The 23579-nt window shown below is 35.6% G+C and overlaps 1 protein-coding gene across 1 annotated transcript in view; it reads left to right on the top strand.

Moving 5' to 3' along the window:
- Positions 1 to 3494, top strand: part of LOC136874792 (uncharacterized) — a 262590-nt gene extending 259096 nt beyond the window's left edge. The window contains exon 10 of the mRNA XM_067148464.2: positions 2317 to 3494. Within this exon, the coding sequence (XP_067004565.2) occupies positions 2317 to 2502 (186 nt within the window). The 3' untranslated portion in view covers positions 2503 to 3494. The remainder of the gene's footprint in view (positions 1 to 2316) is intronic.
- Positions 3495 to 23579: the final 20085 nt, after the last annotated feature.

Below are 23579 nucleotides of genomic sequence, written 5' to 3' on the forward strand. Positions count from 1 at the left end.
TTTACAGCATCATAAGACATTGACGCCGTAACATAGGCACTGAACTTTGTGAAGGGGTTGTTTTAAATATTTTTAGCCGGCCTACAAGATTTTAATGACATTAGTATTTCTTATAATGTTAATTTAATACGTCTGCAATAATCTGAATTCCCTACTACATTATATTGGAAGGAAGGCTGAGGAGAAAGCTAGAAGGAGAAATGGAAGGACAGTATGGTTTTAGGAAAGACAGATCAACATTTGACCTGATCATTACATTAAGACATATGATGGAGAAAATATGGGAGTTTGGAAAAGACATAGTGATGACATTTAATGATATTGAGAAAGCTTATGACAGTGTGCTCAGACAGATGGTATGGGTCACATTAAGGTAAAAAACAAGTTAACAGAGTGGAAGTGCAAATGATAAAAGCTGTGTACAAGAATTGTGGTAGTAGTATGAAGACTAGACTAGTATAGGAAAACCGGGCGAGTTGGCCATGCGCGTAGAGGCGCGCGGCTGTGAGCTTGCATCCGGGAGATAGTAGGTTCGAATCCCACTATCGGCAGCCCTGAAAATGGTTTTCCGTGGTTTCCCATTTTCACACCAGGCAAATGCTGGGGCTGTACCTTAATTAAGGCCACGGCCGCTTCCTTCCAACTCCTAGGCCTTTCCTATCCCATCGTCGCCATAAGACCTATCTGTGTCGGCGCGACGTAAAGCCCCTAGCAAAAAAAAAAAATATAGGAAAAACAAAATGATTTAAATTTGAAACTGGTCTCCAACAAGGAAGTATACTATCCCCCATACTATTCATCATAGTCATGGATGAAATTCATAAGAACATTAAACAGAGATTGGGAAGACAGGCAACAAAAGCCATATTGTTTGCAGATGATATAGTGATATGTGGTGAGGATAAAACGGAAGTGCAAAAACAAGTAGATGTATGGAATCAAGAGATAGAAAAATTTGGGATGAAAGCACAGAGAAATGTAAAACAATAGTGATGACAAGGGGAAGGAAGATAAAACTGAATGGTAAAATTCTGGAAGTGGTTAAAAGTTTCAAATACTTGGGAAGTGTGATCACAGAAGATGGAAAGAAAACCGAGGATATTGGGAAAAGCAAACAGCTTCTACCAAAGTGTAAGGGGTATTTTGTGGAACCAAGATGTCCTGAAGAAATGTAAGAAAGTATTATATTCAACCTATTATGAACCCATAGTAACTTAAGCAGCTGGATCGTGGACTACAACAAAACAAGAGGAGAGTAGAATACAGGCAGCGGAGATGAAATTCGTAAGAGGTATCGAGGGCAAGACCAGAAAGGATAGAATTAGAAATGAAGAGATAAGGGAAAGGATAGGAATTTTGAAACATCAAGACAGGATAAAAACAACAAAGCTAAAGTGATATGGGCATATGATGAGAATGGGAGAAGAGAAAGTGCCAAAAAAAAGTTTTTTCAGAGAAGTTCCATGAGGAAGACACCGAAAGAGATAGACAGATTGTGTGGGAGTGCATAGAAAAGAGGAGAGGAAAACCAGAAGATGTACTCAAAAAAGGAGGAGAGTGGTGGAGAGACAAGCAGCGATGGAGGTCCTTGATTCACAATCCGGCGGGAAATGAAGATGATAATGATGATTATATTGGTGTTGCATTACACAAACAGTTTGGATTGTCTCAAATCATCATTTTCAGGAAAGGACGTCTGAGTAGAGAACTTGGAAAATCATATCCAGAAAAAATTAATATGAAGAAAATTGTGTTTTAATGCACATTTTTTTTTAGATATGTAACATCATATGTTGACTAATTGTAATTTTGTCTCTTGGGTCCTGGAAAGTAAGGATGTTTTCATGATTTTTGATTGCTGATGAAGAGAATGGTCAATTTTTCTCTAAACATGTACAAATAATGTAGATTAACTTTGTTTTAGTGTAAGCAATAAATATTGGCAGGGCAGACACACAAAGAACCCATTGTGTAATTTAGTTGTCACAGTCAATACGGACCAAATGGGACCAAAAAATAGTCAAATTTGTTAATTCTGTAGTCCCTCTACTCGATCGGAGGTAGTAAGTCTCCCGAGGCAGATAAATAAACATCGGCAAACTGAATGGAAGGTACGGAAAACAACAGTTGAACCCAGAAGAAGAACTAAAAGGACTTATACTGTTTACTCTTGTGAAAGTTTTGTGAGCATGTTGATAATTATGAAAATGTATGAATTGCTCTGGAAATTTTCTTATAATTTCTCTAGGACTATGGATGTTATGATTGAATTCCTGCATTACTTTGTTGCTTAAGGCTGATCTTTTTCCTTTACAGAAAGCACTAGAATTACATCACACCACATTGGATGGGAGAGTTATTGATGTACTTGATGCATCTCGCGGTGACAACTTGTATGATGTTCCCCTCCAGCCCAGGAGGAACAAGCATGGTGGGAAAAGGTGGGGACGGTATGGAAGAGGAGTTCACGAACTGACATGGCACACCTTATGTCGTCCATGAGAAGAAGCTCTTTGTATGTAAGTCATCAACAGGAACGCTGCATACAACAGATATGACTCAGAAATCATAAATGAACTAATTGTGATAAATTGCCATGAAGTATCTTGGAGATTAAATATTTCTCTTAATAAAAATGAATACTATTGGTGCAACATAAGTGTATTTAAAAACAAATACAATTTTTATCACCTTCAGGAAAAATTCTCCCTTCAAGTGGATGGAAACAGTCAGAGAAACGTTCAGATATATTATGCATAAAGTCTGGTTTTAAATCACACAGTTTTTAATGTATACTTCAGCCCGGTTTCTTTTTATCTGTGTTTTATGGCAGAACAAATTACAAACCAATGAAGTAATTTTTTATTTAGGTATTGTGAAAATACAAACAATTTATATTTATGAAATTCCATCATGTGGAAGAATGTGACATCATGTGTACAGAAATATACAGACATAGCAGTCATAAAAAGTAAACTGGAGGTATTGATGCTAAGAGAAAATCCTCTCTTTAGAGTTTTTATTGTTGTCATGATTCCAGAATGGAACATAATGCAACGACTGTCCTTACATTATTCTGAGAAACACATTAATATCTGAAATTTTGTTCACTTACAAGTTAACTGAAAAGGAATTTGTTTGGGATGCATACATTTTGTGTAGCAGATGATAAAAGTGTGTATCATCAGATGTAATTATTGATTTTTATGTTTATTCTGAGCAATAGTTAGCATATAATTATATTGGATGACTAGTAGAAATATGAATAAAAAGAGGCCATTGTGTTAGCATGTAGTAATTCTTCTCTATCATTGATGTTTGGTACAACCATGATATTATGTATAATATTACCTGGCATGAGGTACTTGATCACGTAAACAGTAATGTTGGTTGTCACAGTGCACGTGTGAGTATGCCAAGCTTGGATATATGAAATTACCTTTGTACATGCATTGTTGGTTTATGTAACACTTTATAAAACGTCTTAACTAAGAGTATTATCTTTCATTCTTGGATTGTAACATCCATCAAAAATATTTATTGGCAATCCTAATGTGTTTTTTCCCTTAGCAAATATTACAAGAAACAATGATTAAGAGAAATTAATAAAAGATGTTGTCTGTAAGAAGCAGAAGAGTTCTAGATTGAGCACAAAGGGCCCGGCTCCAGCTGAAGAAACCACAAAACTACTAAATGTTTACTCAAGTTTGAGTGTATGGTTATATGTATTATTATGAATTTTATTTTCAAATCATCATTAATAAGTAAATTTTAGTTTGTAAAATCACTGCTTTTCACTTTTTTTCTTTTAATCAACTGTATCTCTAAATTGTATCCTATGTTTTGATTGTTACGATTATATTCTTGTTTTCCTAAATCTCTAGTCATCTGTCATCTGTACCAACGACGTTTGAGGATGGCTAATGAAATCTTATGAAGGCCCTATGTTTTCTTTGAGATGACCAAATCATGTTCACTTTCCCTTATCGAACATGTGCTTGCAGTCATGTCTGGTGTGATGAAGAGAGGATATGTAGGTCGCCACTCACTCAGAGTTGGTAGATGGAATCCCAGCACAGTCAGTTGGCAAGACAATTGTTTCAGTAGAACATTAAAGAATTTTGTAGGTCAGAATTACGGCTCCCCAGCATCTCGTAAAATTTATAGTAGTTACACATTGTAGTTGCATTGTTGTTATAACTAGGTAAATTGTCTGTTCTTCATACGGATTTATGTGCACGGATTAAAGTGTTTAAATTAAGTTGGGCCGCAAGTGTTGGGTGGGCAAAATAAAAATGGCCCGGAAAATGTTTACAATAGGACTGACATGGGATTGACCCTTGTTCTTGAACTTCACAGAAGATGCTGGAAATGGCTTCATCTGAAGAAATGAAAAAATCTGAGAATCCAAACTCCTGGAAGTTCTAACACATGCACAACAGTAAATTTGTAAGGATACAGATGCAGATCCTTTTGATGATGTTTCAACATGGAGATCTCTTACTTGAGATTTCATCGGACTTTGTTCCAAGATTTCCTTCACTCGAGCAGTGTTTTCTCGTGTTCAAACTCTTTTCGGATAGTTGCAGTTTTTATTTGTTTCAGAGCCTGTTTCACGCCATTTTGCCTCCAAGTATTGCATTGCAGACTTTGCTGGAGGTTTTTCCAAAACATTTCCAGTCTTAAACTCTTGTGCAAAGAGCTCCAGACAGGTTTTCTACAAATCATGCTTTGCAAAACACTCGATAATGAACACGTGCTGTTTTATCGTGAGCACCATTTTGTGTTGCATTCAACTGGTCATCAACACGTCTGCTCCTCTCACTCACTGACACAGCTATGTACTTGGGAGATGCACACATGCAGACATGTAACAGCAACCTATTGGTGCATTAAAATCACAGTTTCCAGTATTTCCTGTGATGGGCAGACAATATTTACGACCTTCTCATTGTGTACTTGAATGTATAGGTTATGGCCCCCCGCCCTTGACACTTGAGAGCACACCACGAAAAGCTGGCTGGTTCTGTAGATAATTTGCCAGTCTGAGTGGTTCAGACGGTTCAGGCGCTGACGTTCTGATACCAACTTAGCAGGTTTGATCCTGACTCAGTCCAGTGCTATTTTGAAGGTGCTCGAATACGTCAGCCCCGTGTCGATAGATGTACTGTAATGTAAAAAAACTCCTGCTGGACAAAATTCTGGCATGTCTGCATCTCCGAAAACTGCAAAAGACGTTAGTGGAATATAAACCCACTAAATATGAATCGTAAACCTACACCATGCCTAAAAGATAGAAACATGGAATATACATACGATTTAGTACATTGACAGTGTAAATGAATAAATAAACTACAGCCCACAGCAGTTCTCAATTATGGATTAGAACGCTTAACTCTCTCAACAGTACAACTGTAGATGCCAAACACTTTCCACAGAATGGCCCGCTCATTCTCTAACTGACCTGTTACCAAACGAACGAAGACTTACGCGTGAAACAAGTAGCCTATTCGTTAGTGAAAGGTGAATTTTCTCTAAAACCGTTCGTCTTACTAAGAAAATGCTTATGACGTTTTTAGTAGAAAATTTAATTTCAAAGCCACATGGTGTACTTCATTCTTTCAATTAGGACAACCGCTCACCTGTTATTTTTGTTTTTCCCCATAGGCCACAATCAAAAACACAAAGCTGAATTTTTCAAAAATCGTTAAGAGTTCCATTTCAAACAAATAAAAGTTATAACTGCTTGCATTTACATATCGCACTATAGACATAATGTACATAATTCCAACTGTCACCAATCAGCCTAGGAACCAGGGGTCGATAAGTATCGAGTGCCCAGTTGCCATGGCGCATGAAATTTTTTATCTGGTGCCTGATTTCACTGCTTTTGGCAGTCTTGGAATTCTGTAATTGGCGCTTCGTACTTTGGAACTTGACGTTTCAGTTCTGCGCGAGAGCTGCCTCGCGATCATGAGAGACGTTGTCGTAACCCGTCAAACAAGTAGCCTTTCATGTGGACATATAACAAATCGACTTCCATTACAGATGATCAGTTATCGGTAGCAGAGTACAAGGATCAGACCAGAGTTGTGGAGAAATGCAGAGAACTACTACATTAAATAATTCCACAAACACCTCATTACCGCCTTCATTCCCATGACTAGCCGACTTCCATCTAGCGACTGACAATCAGGAGCCGGCATCAGCTATATTCGTGTTACTTGGCTCATAGAGCCAAACGCATCATGTCGTCACTCACAAGTTCCGCTCACCTTTGATTCCTTGAGAATCTAGGAATGAAATTATTAATTAAGTTACTGTACTATTGAATTATAAAAGAGTCATGAATAACTTGGTGTGCCCATATGTTCTGCTGGTACATCCTTTAATTATAGACAGACTAGACTTTCTTTCCTTTTTTGTAGTGTATGCTTTCGCAAAGATCCCGCGCAAAAGTATGCTATCTCTCAATCTGTAGCTTGCGGTAGTCAGGTGAAGTTTGTTAAAACGAAGACTTTATTTCATTTTTGAGAATTCTTAAGTGAAATTATTAATGAAGCTAGTGTATTATGTTATTCTAAAGTAGTCCTGAATAGCTTGATGTGTGCTCAACATGTGTTCTGCATGCTTTAATTATAGAAAATTGAATCATCGTTTTAAGATGAAACATTCAAGTGAAGCAGTGATATTCACATGTAACTTCTGCATCTACAATATTATATGGGCTTCCATCATAACGATATAATAATGTGAATATTTGTAAGTAGATGTATGCCTTTTATAATAATATTAGCCAATTATTTTCTGTTTGGGATGTTTGAGATAATGCATGTATACGAAGTAGCATTAAAACTGATTATAAACTGGGCATGCAATAGCATTATGAGCGTGAGCCTATAATTATGTTCACAATACTCCGCAATACACTGAGCTCGAGGAAAGTGAAAAACCTTAGTTTTGAAAAGGTCGAGCAGAGTAAATATCCTGCCACAACGATAATGCGCGATTTTAGCCGATGACGGCTCCTGAATGTCGGGCGCTAGAACAAAAGTGACTAGCCGTTCCTAAACTATTGCCGCCAAAGCAGTGCTGATAAATTCCTGTGAAATTCATTCTTTGCACTTAAAACATACGAAATGATGGTTTATCAATTCTTGTATTTTCACTGAACATTATTTGTACTTTTAATTTATTTACTGCATATTTGTATTGAACGGTTTGCACTTTAGAAATATGGTTGTTTTAATTCCTGTGCGGTGGTGGAAAATTGGCAGCATTGCATCTGACATCGAAGCCCGCGAACTCGAGAGCCATTTAACGCTGGTGATTTATTGTAGTCTATTACATGTTTTAAGTTTCTTTGTTATACTTTAAAAAAATTGGCAAAATGAAACTAACAAAGCCGCACAAATTGACTGATGCGAGTAAAAACCAGTGTACTCGTTCACATTTCTTCGTAAGTAAATGTAACACAAAGTGGGACAGAAGCGAGTGAATGTGAGAAAACACTTGATGGAAGTGCCGATTGTAGTGTCCAGGACGACAATGATCAGTCTGAAATTTATGGTGTTCAAGACATGATACGTCAAACATTAAAAATACGTCGAAATTTCAGTTGTCAGGCAAACTGAATTTCAGCAATCTTGTCCTGAATTACTGCCGTGGCTGCGCTATGAAGAAGGAATTCCGAAGTGTGAATTGTGCAGTAAATTTCCTAGTATTGCCAACCAAAATTCTAAAGTTGTATCCGGATTTTCAGGAACATTTAAACTGGAAACTTTTAAAAAACACAAAAAATCCTATCCTCACTCGAAGTGTCAGGAGGCTGGAAGTTTCAAGAAAAATCTTAAATGTGCACCTTTAGCTATGTGCGTAAAGAAAATGGATGCTGATATGTTACAGCATATGAACGCATTGTTCGTGGCATCTTATATTGCAAAATATAACAGACCCTACACTGATTTTGAAGGTTTGGTTGCATTGTTGAGCAAGTTGAATGTCACTGATTCAGAGAAGTATGTGAATGATAAACAATGCAGAGAATTTACTTCATACATTGCCTCAGATCTTTGTGAAGATTTGGTGTGTGAAATGTCAGTATCTTACTTGATGGATCAACAGATAAATCTGATGACGAGGAGCTCATACTTTACATTTGTTTTTTAAAAGAAAATAAGATGGAGACATTTCTTTCTATTGTGTCATTGGAGAATGCAACAAGTGATGGCTATATGGAAGCTCTAGAAACAGAATTGCTTCAGTTAGGGTTTGGAGACCTCTTCACGGGTACAAAACTAATAGGCGTAGGGACTTATGGAGCATCATGTATGATTGGTGTTCGTAATGGTTTGGTAACAAAAATATCTGAAAACAATGAGAACTTGGTAAATGTTCATTGTGTTGCACATCAACTCCAACTCACTGTTCTTCACTCGCTGAAAAACGTGAAACATAAAATCATTGATGAAATTGATTCTACACTCGGGAAACTATGTAAGTTTTATCGACATTCACCAAAACAACTTCGCGAACAGGAGAAAATTTCGGAGTTGCTGGAATGTGAAATATCTAAATTGCAGTACTTGGACCAAGTTAGATGGGTAGCAAGCAACTTAAATGCTTTGCATGCAGTTGTCAAAGACAGGGAATGCCTAGTGGTGCATTTAGAGAATATTTCTGAAAGGAAAGGTGAAGAAGGAATCACCGCTAAAGGTCTTCTACAGAAGATCAAGAACTTCAAAGTTGTCATCACAATTTACTTCTTGTATGATTATCTGAGTATATTCAAAAGACTTTCACTTGTATTTCAGAGGCATGATCTTATTTTAAGTCAGATAGGAGTGCATGTAAATAATGCAATTAATTCATTGCAGCAACTTCAGAACACAAAGGGCCCTATGGAAGAAAAGTTTGTTTCTGATACAACACTTTCAGGAGTTTTCAGTGGAATACAGTTATCAGGTGTGTCGGATAAGAATTTCACGAGCGACAAAGAACATATTTTGGCAAATAGGATTAACTTTCTGAAAGACACATTTCTTCAAAATGAATATATTCAAAGTGCCACTGGTGTTTTTGACACACATTCCTGGCCATCAGGAAAACAATTGAAAAATTATGGCAACAGTGAAATACAGCTTCTTGCTACTCATTTTTCAGAACACCTTCTAATTAGAGGAGAACAACGTAGAAGTTGGCACACACACACACACACACATCCATAATCTTGGTCAGTTTGAACATTGTTTTTCACCACTTCTAAATCCTGTTCTGATTGGGGCTGAACTTCGACTTAAACAGCATCCAGAGTGTCACAGTTCATCCCAGCAACACAAAAAACTATGGATTCAATGCTAATATTGGTTGTCTTCGATTGTTTTTACATTTTACCACCCTCTCCTAGGGTGCTAGGGGTGGCTTACCCCCACAGTGCTTTTCACTAGATCAAATCAAATCAAAATCTCTTTATTTGCAAATGAGGTGTCTACCTCGGTGGCAAATGGTACATTAAAATACATTATTGTCAAGCACTAAATTTTAAATTAACAAGAGAAGATAAAATTTTTCTAGAATACAATAATATACAATTTATGCTAACAATTTTTTTCTATCAAACAAACAGATCTTATTTATATTGTTTACAAAATTCTACTTATATCCTATACTTACAAACATAGTCAACTCGTATACAGTATGTGGAATTACTTCAAATAATACTATGCAACTGGTATAAGATTAAAATTTACATTGCATAATTTACTTTTTTTTTTTTTTTTAAATGCCTGTTTTGGAACCTAAGTAGCATAACGACCTGCTGCGTCTTAACCAGAGCCCCCTTTTGCCACCACTTTTCAGAGTTCCTGAAGGGCCTTCACAGCTACCGTAGCGGTCCCAGGGCCCTCGAAGTCCCCACTGTACTTCACCCCTACAGGCAGTCCCCTACTTTGGCTATCCAAACTCCATGGACCAGGGGATGGAATTTTTTTTTTTTTTTAACACACATTTTTTATTTACAATAACCTGCACTGGTCGAATGCCCTCTTAACATTTCATTTATTTTCCCTGTTGCTGTTTATTCTCTTCTTGAATATCTGTACAGATTTTGGAAAAGGATCAAACACTACCCCTGGTAAACTGTTCCACTCCTTCACGCCCTTCCCAATGAATGAAAATTTACCCCCTGTCGCTTAAGTGCGGCCAGTATCCAGTATTCGGGAGATAGTAGGTTCAAATCCCACTGTCGGCAGCCCTGAAAATGGTTTTCCGTGCTTTCCCATTATCACACCAGGCAAATGCTGGGGCTGTACCTTAATTAAGGCCGCGGACGCTTCCTTCCTACTCCTAGCCCTTCCCTATCCCATCATCGCCATAAGATCTATCTGTGTCGGTGCGTCGTAAGGCAACTAGCAAAAAAAAAAAAAAATTTACCCCAGTCGCTTCTGCTGAAATTCCTTCTAATTTTATACTTGTGGTCAGTTCTGCCAATATAATTATTTTCCAACTGAAGCCTCTAACGGATTTCTCCCCATGCTGCTTCTCCTGTATAGGTTATATATAATCCTGTAAGTCTAGTTTTCTCCCTTCTCTTACTTAAAGTTTCCCACCCAAGTTCCTCTAACATTTCTGATACACTACTGTTTCTCCTGAAATTCCCTGTTACAAATCTTGCTGCTTTCCTCTGCACACTATCTCTTTCTTTATCTCTTATTAGGTATTAGGTATTAGGTAGTCCTCTGCACCTAGTTTGGTTGAAAATGCTTCACTGGTTTAGGAGGAGATACGTAAATTCTTATAAACAGTAAAACCTTGTCTAGACATGTCTGCAGGGGGCAAGGAAAGCGAGAAAATGTACTACTGAATATATGAATAAAAACTATCCAATGGGGATATAGAAACACTAGAGATGATTTTTTCTGACATGAGAGCAATTTATGTTGAGTATCTGCAGGTAGGCCTACAGTGAAAACTATATCTGCCTTTTCTAAAAATGAGAGGAAGGTATTAAAAAGTGTGAAAAACATGAATGAACAATGAAAACATTTTCCACTGGAGCTTATAAAATAAGAACAGTGGACTGAAAGGGGTAAAAAAAAAACACCAGACAACAAATATGGTATGAAAACATTTGTACATTGGCCTGTAAAAATGCAGATCACACTCTTTGTAAAACAAATGTTAGGAGAAGGCTTATATATCAGACCAGTGGGTTATTAAACATTACTTTTTAGTCACACTCTTAGACAATGAAATTGGAGGTTACATTCAACCATGTGTGACTGCAAGGAATGACTGTGGCCACCGTTTTGAATACAATCAAATTTCGACCAACTCGAGAGTGATTCGAAACCCAAAGGTGCGAGTTCCAACGTGATGTTACCACAAAGACGTACACACGAATTGCTGTCGATTGTGTACACTATTTTATTTACAAATTATATATACATATTCTACACACATACTAATAAACTGCCATCATGAACAAAACACTACTACGGAGAATAAGAAGAAGATTGCACACTTGCATGTCAACCAACTACCAACGTAATAATTAAACTTTTTGTTATGGTCCAGAAACATTGCATGATATAGTTTTGAAAAGGTGGACCATAAAAACATAAGTTTAATTATTGTTGTGATTACAGTTCAATACGGATCAAATACCTGGAAGTTTATATCCTACAACTACCAACGTAACAAATTCACATACTTGACTTCAAACACTCAGCTAACACAACTTCCACACAAGTCTTGTTAAAACAACTTACTCTACTCCCAAGACTGCTTCTTTATATATGTTGCCTGGCCAGGCTTCTAGAAGAATATGACAAGATGTTTTCTCGTAATTTCGAGGGTCTCAAATAGCCTATTGACAATGAAAAGAATTTTCTATACAATTCTAGTGACGATGTGTTTCTGGACCATTACCATGTATTGCACAGTATTGCATGGGATTTAAACATCACTAGCTGATGTACCCGTGCTTCGCTACGGAATTCTGCATTGTATACGAAATTCTAGTGTACACGTTGCGAGTAAGATTGTATTAAATTGCATAGCTCTTAACATTACCCTAGGAACGCGACCGGGAAGTCACTGAACATTTTTTCTCATATGAAGACTGAGTTAGGGAATTTTCACTGTAATGGTAGACCCACTTGCATACCAGTAGTCACAGTCAGGTTGGATAGTTTTCATTATAATGGTGCACCATCCTGAGGGGTAGTTTCATCCTTGCACTATATTGGACGATCATTTTTAATATGAACATTAACTTGGGTAACGATTGCTCCGGCTATTTTCCCCTCAATCTCCCATCACTCTAATAGTTCATTTAATGGATGAATGCATAATAAATTTGATGCAAAGTGTCGTTGGCTAAGTTCGCTTTAAATATTCATCAAATACGCAGTTATCGCCTCATAAAATTCTAGCGAAATCGTAACTTAGAATTCTCCCATCAGAATATATGATGTGGTAATCCTTACTTTGCCTCGTGACACCTCTCAGGGATAATTAAATTACTTTTTCGAAAAATACTATATTAACGTGAGGTCAACTGAAGCACCACATTTCCATATCAACAAATTATTCTCGGTACCATTCATCATCCAAAATCATTATTATGTTTTCCAAGTCCAGTCATCCGAATATAAGTGAAAAAAATAAATAAAATATTTTTAATGGATTAATTCAAAAATTACATAAATCTTAATAATATCAGCCTATCTCCTAAAATAATAACCTCTAAATTATAAAATCTATATTTTATTTCTTGATTCCGGAATCACAAAAGAAAATAATATTTATCATCAATTATCTTCTTCTTCTTCTATAATAAAGAAATCTTTTGGTTGAAAAATAAGTCTGAGTCCCTAATCCTAATTAAATTTCTTAATAACATTATTTAGTTTAAGTCCAACAGTTCTTGTTACTTTTATACATAATCAACTGGTAATTAAAAAAATAATAAAAAAATGATTTGAAAAAAAAATGCTTATTTTCGTCATTATCATTTCAACATTATTTCATTATTCACTCTTTTCGGCGTCTTAACGTTAGTAATCACAAGTAAGTTCCAAATTATTTTGGCCCAAAAATGGCTATTTCAAATATATTTTGTTCTTAAATTGAAAAATATTGGTCTCCTCGAAAGTATCATTAGATTAAAATATTCAAATAACATCTTAAATAAATGTAGGTATCGTTCAAAGTTTAATTATCATTGTATTTCTAATAGAAATTGTACCAAACATGTTTTAGGGTTTAGCATTAATTAAACAGGTATCACTGATTCCGTAGGAATGCATTTGGTTAACTCTTATATGTAATTGCGGTAAAGATTTTAAATTATGGGATTATTATTTGAATCAAATTCATTCTTGACACAAACTTCCAGTAATATTTAGTACAACGTTGGTATAAATTAACTATGAAGACGACAAGTTTCCCTTCATTTATTTCCTATTTGGATATTTCTTCCGAAGACAGTGTATGGTAACCTAAATATACGAAATATGCGGTGTATTACATCGTACGCGTGTACCATTAACCCTATATACCACTCATAACCATTTTATTATTCTGCCGCAAATGGTAATCATCACCATCGGCCCATATTACGTCGTATTTACCGCCAAAATTACTCATAAATATATCTATCTCTCCGTCTACTACGATTAATTACCATCATAGCATATAATTCAATCTCATAAACATATCACGACGAATAATTATTCACATTTGCACATAAACATGCCATTCAAATCATAAATTCTCTCTGTAAACATATATCATCACCAACATGACGGCAAATCATTCCAACATCACATTACTTTACTACAATGGTACTCTTTTGGGTTAAAATTCATATATCATACGCGTAAACACGCTAGCTTAAAAATGAAATGCATATATAAATCAAATAAGTTAATATCTACTCACATTTCATTGCGTCGTATCGGTAAACACATTCAGGTTATTCGTAAACCAACTATCTTCTTCAAGAATATATTTAAGGTTACGTCACTTTAAATAAGAAGTTTTTATCCCATACTGGTTAGAAATTACATTCCAAAACTCTCCTGGTTTAGTTTTACGCATTCCTATCTTATGGCATAGATTGTAGAATCTGGAAGAAGTACCTATTCCCCTGTTAGTAATAATAGCTCAACATGGACAATTTCATTTCGAAGATAACAACGTCTGTGATTTTATCACGAAGAACTAGGTTAAACAACGTACCAAATATACACTATAATATCATTACAAATTTACTACATATCAATTTCAAGAAAATAAAATATCTCTTTGGAACTTATCTTGTGATCACTGACGTTAGATGGTCGGCTTCGGACTAGATGTTGTCATCTAGGGATTGCGTCGTACAGCTGCATCCTCTGCTACGTCACCATCAGGTTGTGACTCGGGACTCGGAATAGCAGTTACAGCTGGGCGGTATCCGTCAGACAGCCGGCTCCATATCCAGTTTAGCCTTGCATCATGATGTTGCAGTCAATCATAACAGAAAGAAACATTTCCAAACCATGAATTAGTTTCATATCCATACTCTCAGGAATAAATATCAGGCTTGTAATTAATGTCAGGTTTTTAAAACAATACTTCAATATTAATCTTTAGTAGCAATTTGACAGTTAAATTATTGCAAGTTATTTCTGTAAATATTCTCTTTTCTGTTCGGCTCATCAATTTATACTTCGTAATATTTAACTTGGTTGCTTGTACGGACTTGAATATCCACTTCGACTACTGTTAGGGTATTTCCTAACTCTCTTCACGATATTCCTTTGTGAATGTTTGTTTTCCAATTTATTCTCTCACTTCGCGATTTCTCCACTCGGTAACTTGTATAATATCTCCTTTCTATTCACACGAAGACTGGCTATATTTCTTGAGGATAAATTTATTTCGATTTTACGTTGCGGATTTTTTATTGTTCAGCTTCTTGTTCTTGTTTTAACAATATTGAAAAACCTTCTATTATTTTATCACGGCCGCATGGATCCTTGACAATTTTCCGTCTCGGTCCGTGATCTAGGCATCTTTAATTCATCAAATAAATATCTTTGCCGTCACGTGCACGGCCTTCTTGAATATATACACGCTCGTAAAACGTATACACTTCGAAATCACGGCCTAATTTACTTAATATATGCATTCCTTTGTGACGTATGGCCCAATTACGTAATATTCGCGATCATTACCGTGCATGGCAAACTTATAACTTCGTATGACGACCTTCATTCCGACATTAGGACGATGAAAACGGTACATTTATCCTCCTGCCATAGATAAATAAATATGCTGCTCGCAGTATATTTATTTCAATTTTTATTATTCTAAACTGATGTAGCTTTTCATCGGTCTGACTTCGCCCATTTATATCATGTTTTTCAGATTTTAATTAGTACTCTATTCTTGATCTTCTTTATAATATGGTTTCATGTTTGATGCGTTGTATACGTTTTGATATGTCCCATCCAGACTTTCTATCATATAGGCGTTGTTTCCATAAACCTTCTTTACCACATATGGACCATCATATAAATGAACGAATTTGGCGAATATTCTTTCTGAAACGTTAGAGATTGGTACTTTCTTTATCATTACCAAGTCATCAACCCGGAATGGTGGGTGGAATTTCTTATTTCGGACTCTTCTTCGGCGTTTGTTTGCCTGTTCTTCTAATTTGGCACTTACTACTCTTCGCAAGTGGGTTTTGGTTCTTCATCTCTTCCTATAATCTCATCCCATGGTCGAGCTGGTCGTTCGTTCAAATGTACGAGTCTCGGTATCTGGCTCGTTGATTCATGGACAGTGTCGTTCATACATGCCTCGATTATTTTTATCACTTCAATCCATTTCCAATGACTTTGGGAGCAATATATCCTACAATATTTAGAAATTTCTCGCATGCATCGCTCCACTGGATTGGCTGACGGGTGTCTTACTGAACAATAGACATGTTTAATTCCTAAAATTTGCTTCGCATCCTGGAATTCTCCCGACGTAAACTGTGTTCCTCTATCAGTTAAGATTCTTTTCGGTTTTCTCATCTGAGGTATAACGTTTTTGTTTATAACTCTCAATATTTGTTTTGTTGTTGCTCTCTGTATAGGCTGTAGGACTGTGAATTTTGAAAAAATGTCCATTGTGACAACTATGTACTTATTTCCTTTAACAGCTGTTGGTAACCTTCCATATAAATCTGTTGCAAAGATCTCACGAGGAGCTGTTGGTATTATTGCAATTGGTTCCTGCTTGGTAAGGAAAGGGGTATATTTTGTCCTTTGGCATGTATCACAGGTCTTGATTACATCTCTAATTGTTTGTCTCATTCCTGTCCATGTAAATCTTTCCATTATCGTCCTCACCACCTTTTCTATTCCCCCATGTCCAATTATCCTATGGGAATGCCAAATTATCCCTTTTTGCAAAGATCTGGGTACTACTATTTTGGTCCTTCTCGAATCCTTGCCGACATACTGCTTCAATATTCCATGTTCCATTATATATTTACCATCTCTATTATTTTCCCTGTCGTCATCGAAATCACTTTGTTCAATCCTTGTTATTTCTAACATTAATTTCTCATCTGCTCTTTGCCATGCTGATATATCCCTTAGTTTTTCTAAAAATTCTTCGTCCTGTCTTACTAATTCGATCTGATTTATAGTTTCTTCTTTTTCCACAGGATTTCTGCTTAATGCATCCGCGAGGATATTGTCCTTCCCACTACAATGCTCAATTCTGATATTAAACTGTTGGGCGAATAAAATCCATCGTGTGACTCTTTCACTTAGCATCGCTGCCTTAAGACCGAATTCCAAAGCTTTGTGGTCTGTACGGATAGTAACTGGAAATCCATATACAATCTTTTTCCACTGTTGCAGAGCATAAATAATTGCTAGTAACTCCTGCTCAGTTGTTGTATAGTTTACTTCATGGCTGCGTAACTTGCGGCTTGCAAATGCCAAGTATACTCGATCCTCATCATTTTCTGGTGCCTCTTGGTATAAGTATGCTCCTATACCGACATTTGATGCATCCGTTTGTATGATAAATTCTTTAGTATGATCCGGATATCCTAACTTGATACTATTTGCCATTAATCTTTTCATTGCCAGGAAAGCTTCTTCTGTTTGAGTATTCCATTTCCATTTGTTGTTTTAATTTTAACAAATCCTGCAATGGCGCTGCGATTTCTGTATACCCTTTACAGTGATTTGCAAAGAATTGGGTCATTCCCAAAAATTGCCTAACTTGCTTTATGCGCGTTGGTCTAGGAAATTCGCAAATTGCTTGAATTTTAACCGGATTAGGTTTCACCCCGTTTCCGTCAATTACATGTCCGACAAATAATATCTCATTTTGACAATTTTTTGATTTGGCCAGGTTAATTTTGAATCCTGTAGTTTCCAAATTATCTAATAATTGCTTTAGCTTACTACAATGTTCGTCAAATGTCTCTGTTGCAAAAACCATGTCATCCACATAGCATGTCACATATTCTTTCACGTCAGGTAACAGGTTCCTATCTAATGCTCTTATTAATACGGCACAACTGTTCTTTAATCCGAAAGGCAACCTACAATAAGCATATGTTTGACTGTCAAACATGAATCCGGTTAGAAGTCTAGATTTTTCTTCTAAAACTATATGATGAAACGAAGATGTAAAGTCTAAACTCGAAAAATACTTCTTGCCCTTAAATTTCTTTATTATCTCCTTAATTTTTGGAACCTGATTATATTCTGGTATTAATTTCTCATTTAACTTTCTACAATCAAGGCAAATTCTTAGTTTTCCGTTACTTTTCTTTACAATTACTAATGGATTCAAATAAGGTGTAATAGTCTTTATGATTATACCATCAGCTACCATCTCTTGGATGATCTTTCTTACTTCCTGGAAATATTTTTCAGGTACGTCATATAACCTTCCTTTGTATGGTGTCCAGTCATTTACGATGATTTTATATTTAAAATTCGGAATCTTTCCCGGTTTATCCTTAAATATTCCTGAATACTTTTCTATTATCGAATATAATTTCTGTTTCTCTTTAGGACTCAATTTCGTTTCTGCGATCTTTCTCCAAATGTCTGACTCTTCTTTTTCTTCATCTTTTATCAATATCTTCTCCAAGCTATGTATAATTTCTTCCATTTCCTCAGTCTCATTTAACGGTATTTCCTCTTCCATTAACTTTTCAGTTTCAATAGCTTCAAATTTCATATGCTCCGTGTTTTCTGCCTTTCCCTCTAACTCTATCCTTTCCTTGATTATTTTTCCACTTTCCTTAACGATTGGGAATCTTATTTCCTGATTTTTCAAGTCTATTATCATCTCCGTTGTTACTATAAAATCCACCCCAAGAATCACATTGTACTTAATTTTGTTCATAATTATGAATGGGTGTTCAAATATAAATCTACCAATCCTGACATTTAAATAAGTTTGTATTTTACATTCAACAGATTTATCTGGTATAATTCCTCTTATTTTCATTTGTGCAACTGGTATAATTGGCAACTTTCCTTCTTGATTTACCTCAACAAATAACGCCTTCGATATAACACTTATACTTGCTCCTGAATCAACCAAACAATGTGTTTTCAGGCCATTTATTCGTGCAGTAATAATGGGTAAGTACGATTTATTTTCTTTGTGAATTTCTTGTGTCTCATCTAGTAATTCATCCGGATCGATATCCCAAGCCTCAATTTGTAGTACATACCAACTCTTAATTTTGTTGCCCAATTTTTCCAAAATATCATCTTCCTTACTCTCTACATCGAAATTGGCGGGTTTTTTTACTCTGAGAGTCTGTCTGATACGATTGAGCTTCTGGATTCAGTTTTTGCCCTTCTCTATCTTTTCTTTTGTATTCCTGAAGCTCTAGACTCTCGGCTCCCTCTATGTCTCCGTTGATATCTCGATCCCTGATCGCTTCTTCCCATCTTTTCTTTTCTCTAGTTTCTTTTCTCAATTCCTGTATATACTGTCTGTTCCTATTCTCCCTATTATTGTACCTGTTCATCGGTGCTCCATGATACATTGGCTTCTGTCTGTAACTTCCTCTTTCTCTTTCATTTCTAAATCGGCTAGGCTGTCGATGATATGGCAAAAATCGTCTCTCTTCATTCTGCCTTCCACTATCATGCCCATTCTGCCTGCATCTGCATCGGTTCCGATCACCTGTCCTCTCATCATCATCACTAAGTTCTCTCTTCCTTGAGCTTCTATCGTTTTCTCTTTTCTCGGATACCGATTTCTTCTGAGTATTTTCCCAATTTATTACGTTCACTTCTTCTTGATTGTTTGTATTCCTATGGATTCTTGCTGTCGGATGACTCGACGTCATATCCAGCTGCCTTAAAATGCTTTCCATTTCGATTGCGGAAGTCACATTTGCAGCAGCTAATAATCTTTGAGTTTCTGGAGGAAACTGCTTTTGAATTGTCTTTATCGCCTCTAATTCGCTGGGTGCAGAATCTAGGTCCTGGAACCTATGAAGCTGGTACGAGAAGTAGTCACTAAATCTCGTTGGTCCTACCGACGAATATCTTTTTGAATACAACTCCAATCTAAGGTTTTGTTGAATCTCCGGATTCCAAAATCGTTTGAGAAATGCGACCTTGAACTCATCGTAATCGTGGAAAGTGTACTTAAATGCCTGATACCACAAATTCGGATTTGCATCTAAGTGTTTTTCTACTATCCTAAGTTTCTTTTCCTCAGGTATTCTATTTTCTTTAAAATATTCCTCCATTTCTCGCAAGAACCTCTTTGGTGACATTGCCGCAGTATTACTAAAATTTTTGGGCCTGTCATCGTACGTTTTTACAATATTTATAATGGCTGGGCTTCCATTTCCAATATTTCCAACTATAACGTCCTTACTGCTCTGATCAGTTTCGCCCGAAATTGTCGGTGTTCCTTCCCTGTCATTTATATTTATATCTACGATTCTCTGTTCATTCAATTGTTTTGACATCTCTAATTTTGTAGTTTGAATTTCACCCCTTATATTCTGAATTTCTTTCTTCATCTCGTCAATTCCCTGCTCCGTTCTAATCATTCTCTTCTCCGTTTCATTTTTGTTCTTCTTCATTTCTTCATTTAAAATTTTCATCTCATCTCCAATATGGTCACGTGCTAATATAAAATTATCTCCCAGCGTTTTATTTGCTGTTATTACGTTCTCATTTATGTCTTTTAACTTCTCTTCATATTGATTCCATTTTTCTTGGGAATCTACCCTCATCGACTCCATGTTTTCCGTTAGCCTCTTAATTTCATCCTCTTTCAATTCCTGGATATAATTTCTATTTTCGGCTAATTCTCCTCTAATTTTATCCATTTCATTATGGATCTCTTTGTTCTTATCCTCCATCTTTTCCATCATTTCAGTTCGAAGTTCGCTTATCCCGTTTTTCATCTGGGGAACTTCTTCTTCAATCTTGCCAATTCCTGTTCTAATCATCTCCTCTTGCCTCTTCTCCATCCTTCTCATCTCCTCAATCTGGCTTCGATGCCTTTCTTCTTGTTTTATTTGGTATTCCTCTTGTTTCTGATTACACTCTTCTTGTTTCTGTCGGTATTCTTCTCAAAATCTTCCAAATATTTCTTCCAATTGCTCTTTCTGTCTCACTTCTTGCTTCCTCATCATTTCTTGCTGTTTTTCTTCTTGTTTCCTCATCATTTCTTGCTGTTTTTCTTCTTGTTTCCTCATCATTTCTTGCTGTTTCTCTTCTTGTTTCCTCATCATTTCTTGCTGTTTCTCTTCTTGTTTATGATTATGTTCTTTTTGCTCTTCTTTCATATTTCTCATCTCCACCATCATTTCTTTTAACATTTCCATTATTCTCTTCTGTTCGTCTTTTGTCTTGTCTAACTTTTCGGTTATCTGGTTTATCTGCTCATCCTTCTCCTTAAATTTCTGTTCCTGTTCTCTTTTTGCCTTTTCTGCATCCTCTATCATTCTATTTATCTCCTCATCCTGTCCTTGCAGTTTCTCTCCCTGCTCCTTCTGATATTCCTCTAATTGTAAACGAAGTTGGTTCAAACTCGTCATATTTGCATTTACTATTATCCAACCTTCTTAAAATTCCAAATTCTCTAAATTATGACTTAAATTCACTAAAGATTATATCAATTGCTCAATCAATATGGAAAACCGACTATCTGACTTCCCCCGCTAATCAGCCGTCCTACCATCCCAGTCATCCAAAATATTGAAAATAAGCATTTTTTTCACATTACTACCCTATTATCTATTGCTATCTAAACATAATACAATATAATGATTGAAAACAATATTATAAATTATCTTAACCAATTAATTATTTAAATTATTAATGCAATCTATTTTAATAATTTTTATCCATCTCTTCTTCCGCCTTTCTTCCATATCCTTGGATTGTTTGTCTTTCTCTCAACTCCTTTCCTTCTTGGTATCCTCTGAAAATATCCGGTCTCAGATAATCATCTATTTTTCACTTCACTGCTGTTTATTATCTTTCTCAGCCATCCTCCTTCATTATTTTCTCCCATACTCCCATATCGAGTATCCTCAATCATGTTTCAACGGCGAATTGCCAACTCAACATTTGGGCTAAGGTATCTTCAATCTTACTTTATTACTGGGCATCAATTTACTATATCCTGCAATTACCTTGTCACTACCTGTGAGTATCCTCAATTTTTTTGTTCCAACGTTTGGCGTTATTTTATTTTTAATATGCGCCATAAATGGTATCCTCAGTTTTGCTACGAAATTACACGTCATTTTTAATATGGCCTGGGTGTCCTCAGTTTTGCTCCGAAGTTGGGCGCCATTTTTAATATGCACCATCCTGAGGGGTAGTTTCATCCTTGCACCATATTGGACGATCATTTTTAATATGAACATTAACTTGGGTAACGATTGCTCCGGCTATTTTCCCCTCAATCTCCCATCACTCTAATAGTTCATTTAATGGATGAATGCATAATAAATTTGATGCAAAGTGTCGTTGGCTAAGTTCGCTTTAAATATTCATCAAATACGCAGTTATCGCCTCATAAAATTCTAGCGAAATCGTAACTTAGAATTCTCCCATCAGAATATATGATGTGGTAATCCTTACTTTGCCTCGTGACACCTCTCAGGGATAATTAAATTACTTTTTCGAAAAATACTATATTAACGTGAGGTCAACTGAAGCACCACATTTCCATATCAACAAATTATTCTCGGTACCATTCATCATCCAAAATCATTATTATGTTTTCCAAGTCCAGTCATCCGAATATAAGTGAAAAAAATAAATAAAATATTTTTAATGGATTAATTCAAAAATTACATAAATCTTAATAATATCAGCCTATCTCCTAAAATAATAACCTCTAAATTATAAAATCTATATTTTATTTCTTGATTCCGGAATCACAAAAGAAAATAATATTTATCATCAATTATCTTCTTCTTCTTCTATAATAAAGAAATCTTTTGGTTGAAAAATAAGTCTGAGTCCCTAATCCTAATTAAATTTCTTAATAACATTATTTAGTTTAAGTCCAACAGTTCTTGTTACTTTTATACATAATCAACTGGTAATTAAAAAAATAATAAAAAATGATTTGAAAAAAAATGCTTATTTTCGTCATTATTTCAACATTATTTCATTATTCACTCTTTTCGGCGTCTTAACGTTAGTAATCACAAGTAAGTTCCAAATTATTTTGGCCCAAAAATGGCTATTTCAAATATATTTTGTTCTTAAATTGAAAAATATTGGTCTCCTCGAAAGTATCATTAGATTAAAATATTCAAATAACATCTTAAATAAATGTAGGTATCGTTCAAAGTTTAATTATCATTGTATTTCTAATAGAAATTGTACCAAACATGTTTTAGGGTTTAGCATTAATTAATCAGGTATCACTGATTCCGTAGGAATGCATTTGGTTAACTCTTATATGTAATTGCGGTAAAGATTTTAAATTATGGGATTATTATTTGAATCAAATTCATTCTTGACACAAACTTCCAGTAATATTTAGTACAACGTTGGTATAAATTAACTATGAAGACGACAAGTTTCCCTTCATTTATTTCCTATTTGGATATTTCTTCCGAAGACAGTGTATGGTAACCTAAATATACGAAATATGCGGTGTATTACATCGTGCGCGTGTACCATTAACCCTATATACCACTCATAACCATTTTATTATTCTGCCGCAAATGGTAATCATCACCATCGGCCCATATTACGTCGTATTTACCGCCAAAATTACTCATAAATATATCTATCTCTCCGTCTACTACGATTAATTACCATCATATCATATAATTCAATCTCATAAACATATCACGACGAATAATTATTCACATTTGCACATAAACATGCCATTCAAATCATAAATTCTCTCTGTAAACATATATCATCACCAACATGACGGCAAATCATTCCAACATCACATTACTTTACTACAATGGTACTCTTTTGGGTTAAAATTCATATATCATACGCGTAAACACGCTAGCTTAAAAATGAAATGCATATATAAAT

This window comes from Anabrus simplex, chromosome 5, assembly GCF_040414725.1.
Source record: "Anabrus simplex isolate iqAnaSimp1 chromosome 5, ASM4041472v1, whole genome shotgun sequence".
Taxonomy (NCBI): domain Eukaryota; kingdom Metazoa; phylum Arthropoda; class Insecta; order Orthoptera; family Tettigoniidae; genus Anabrus; species Anabrus simplex.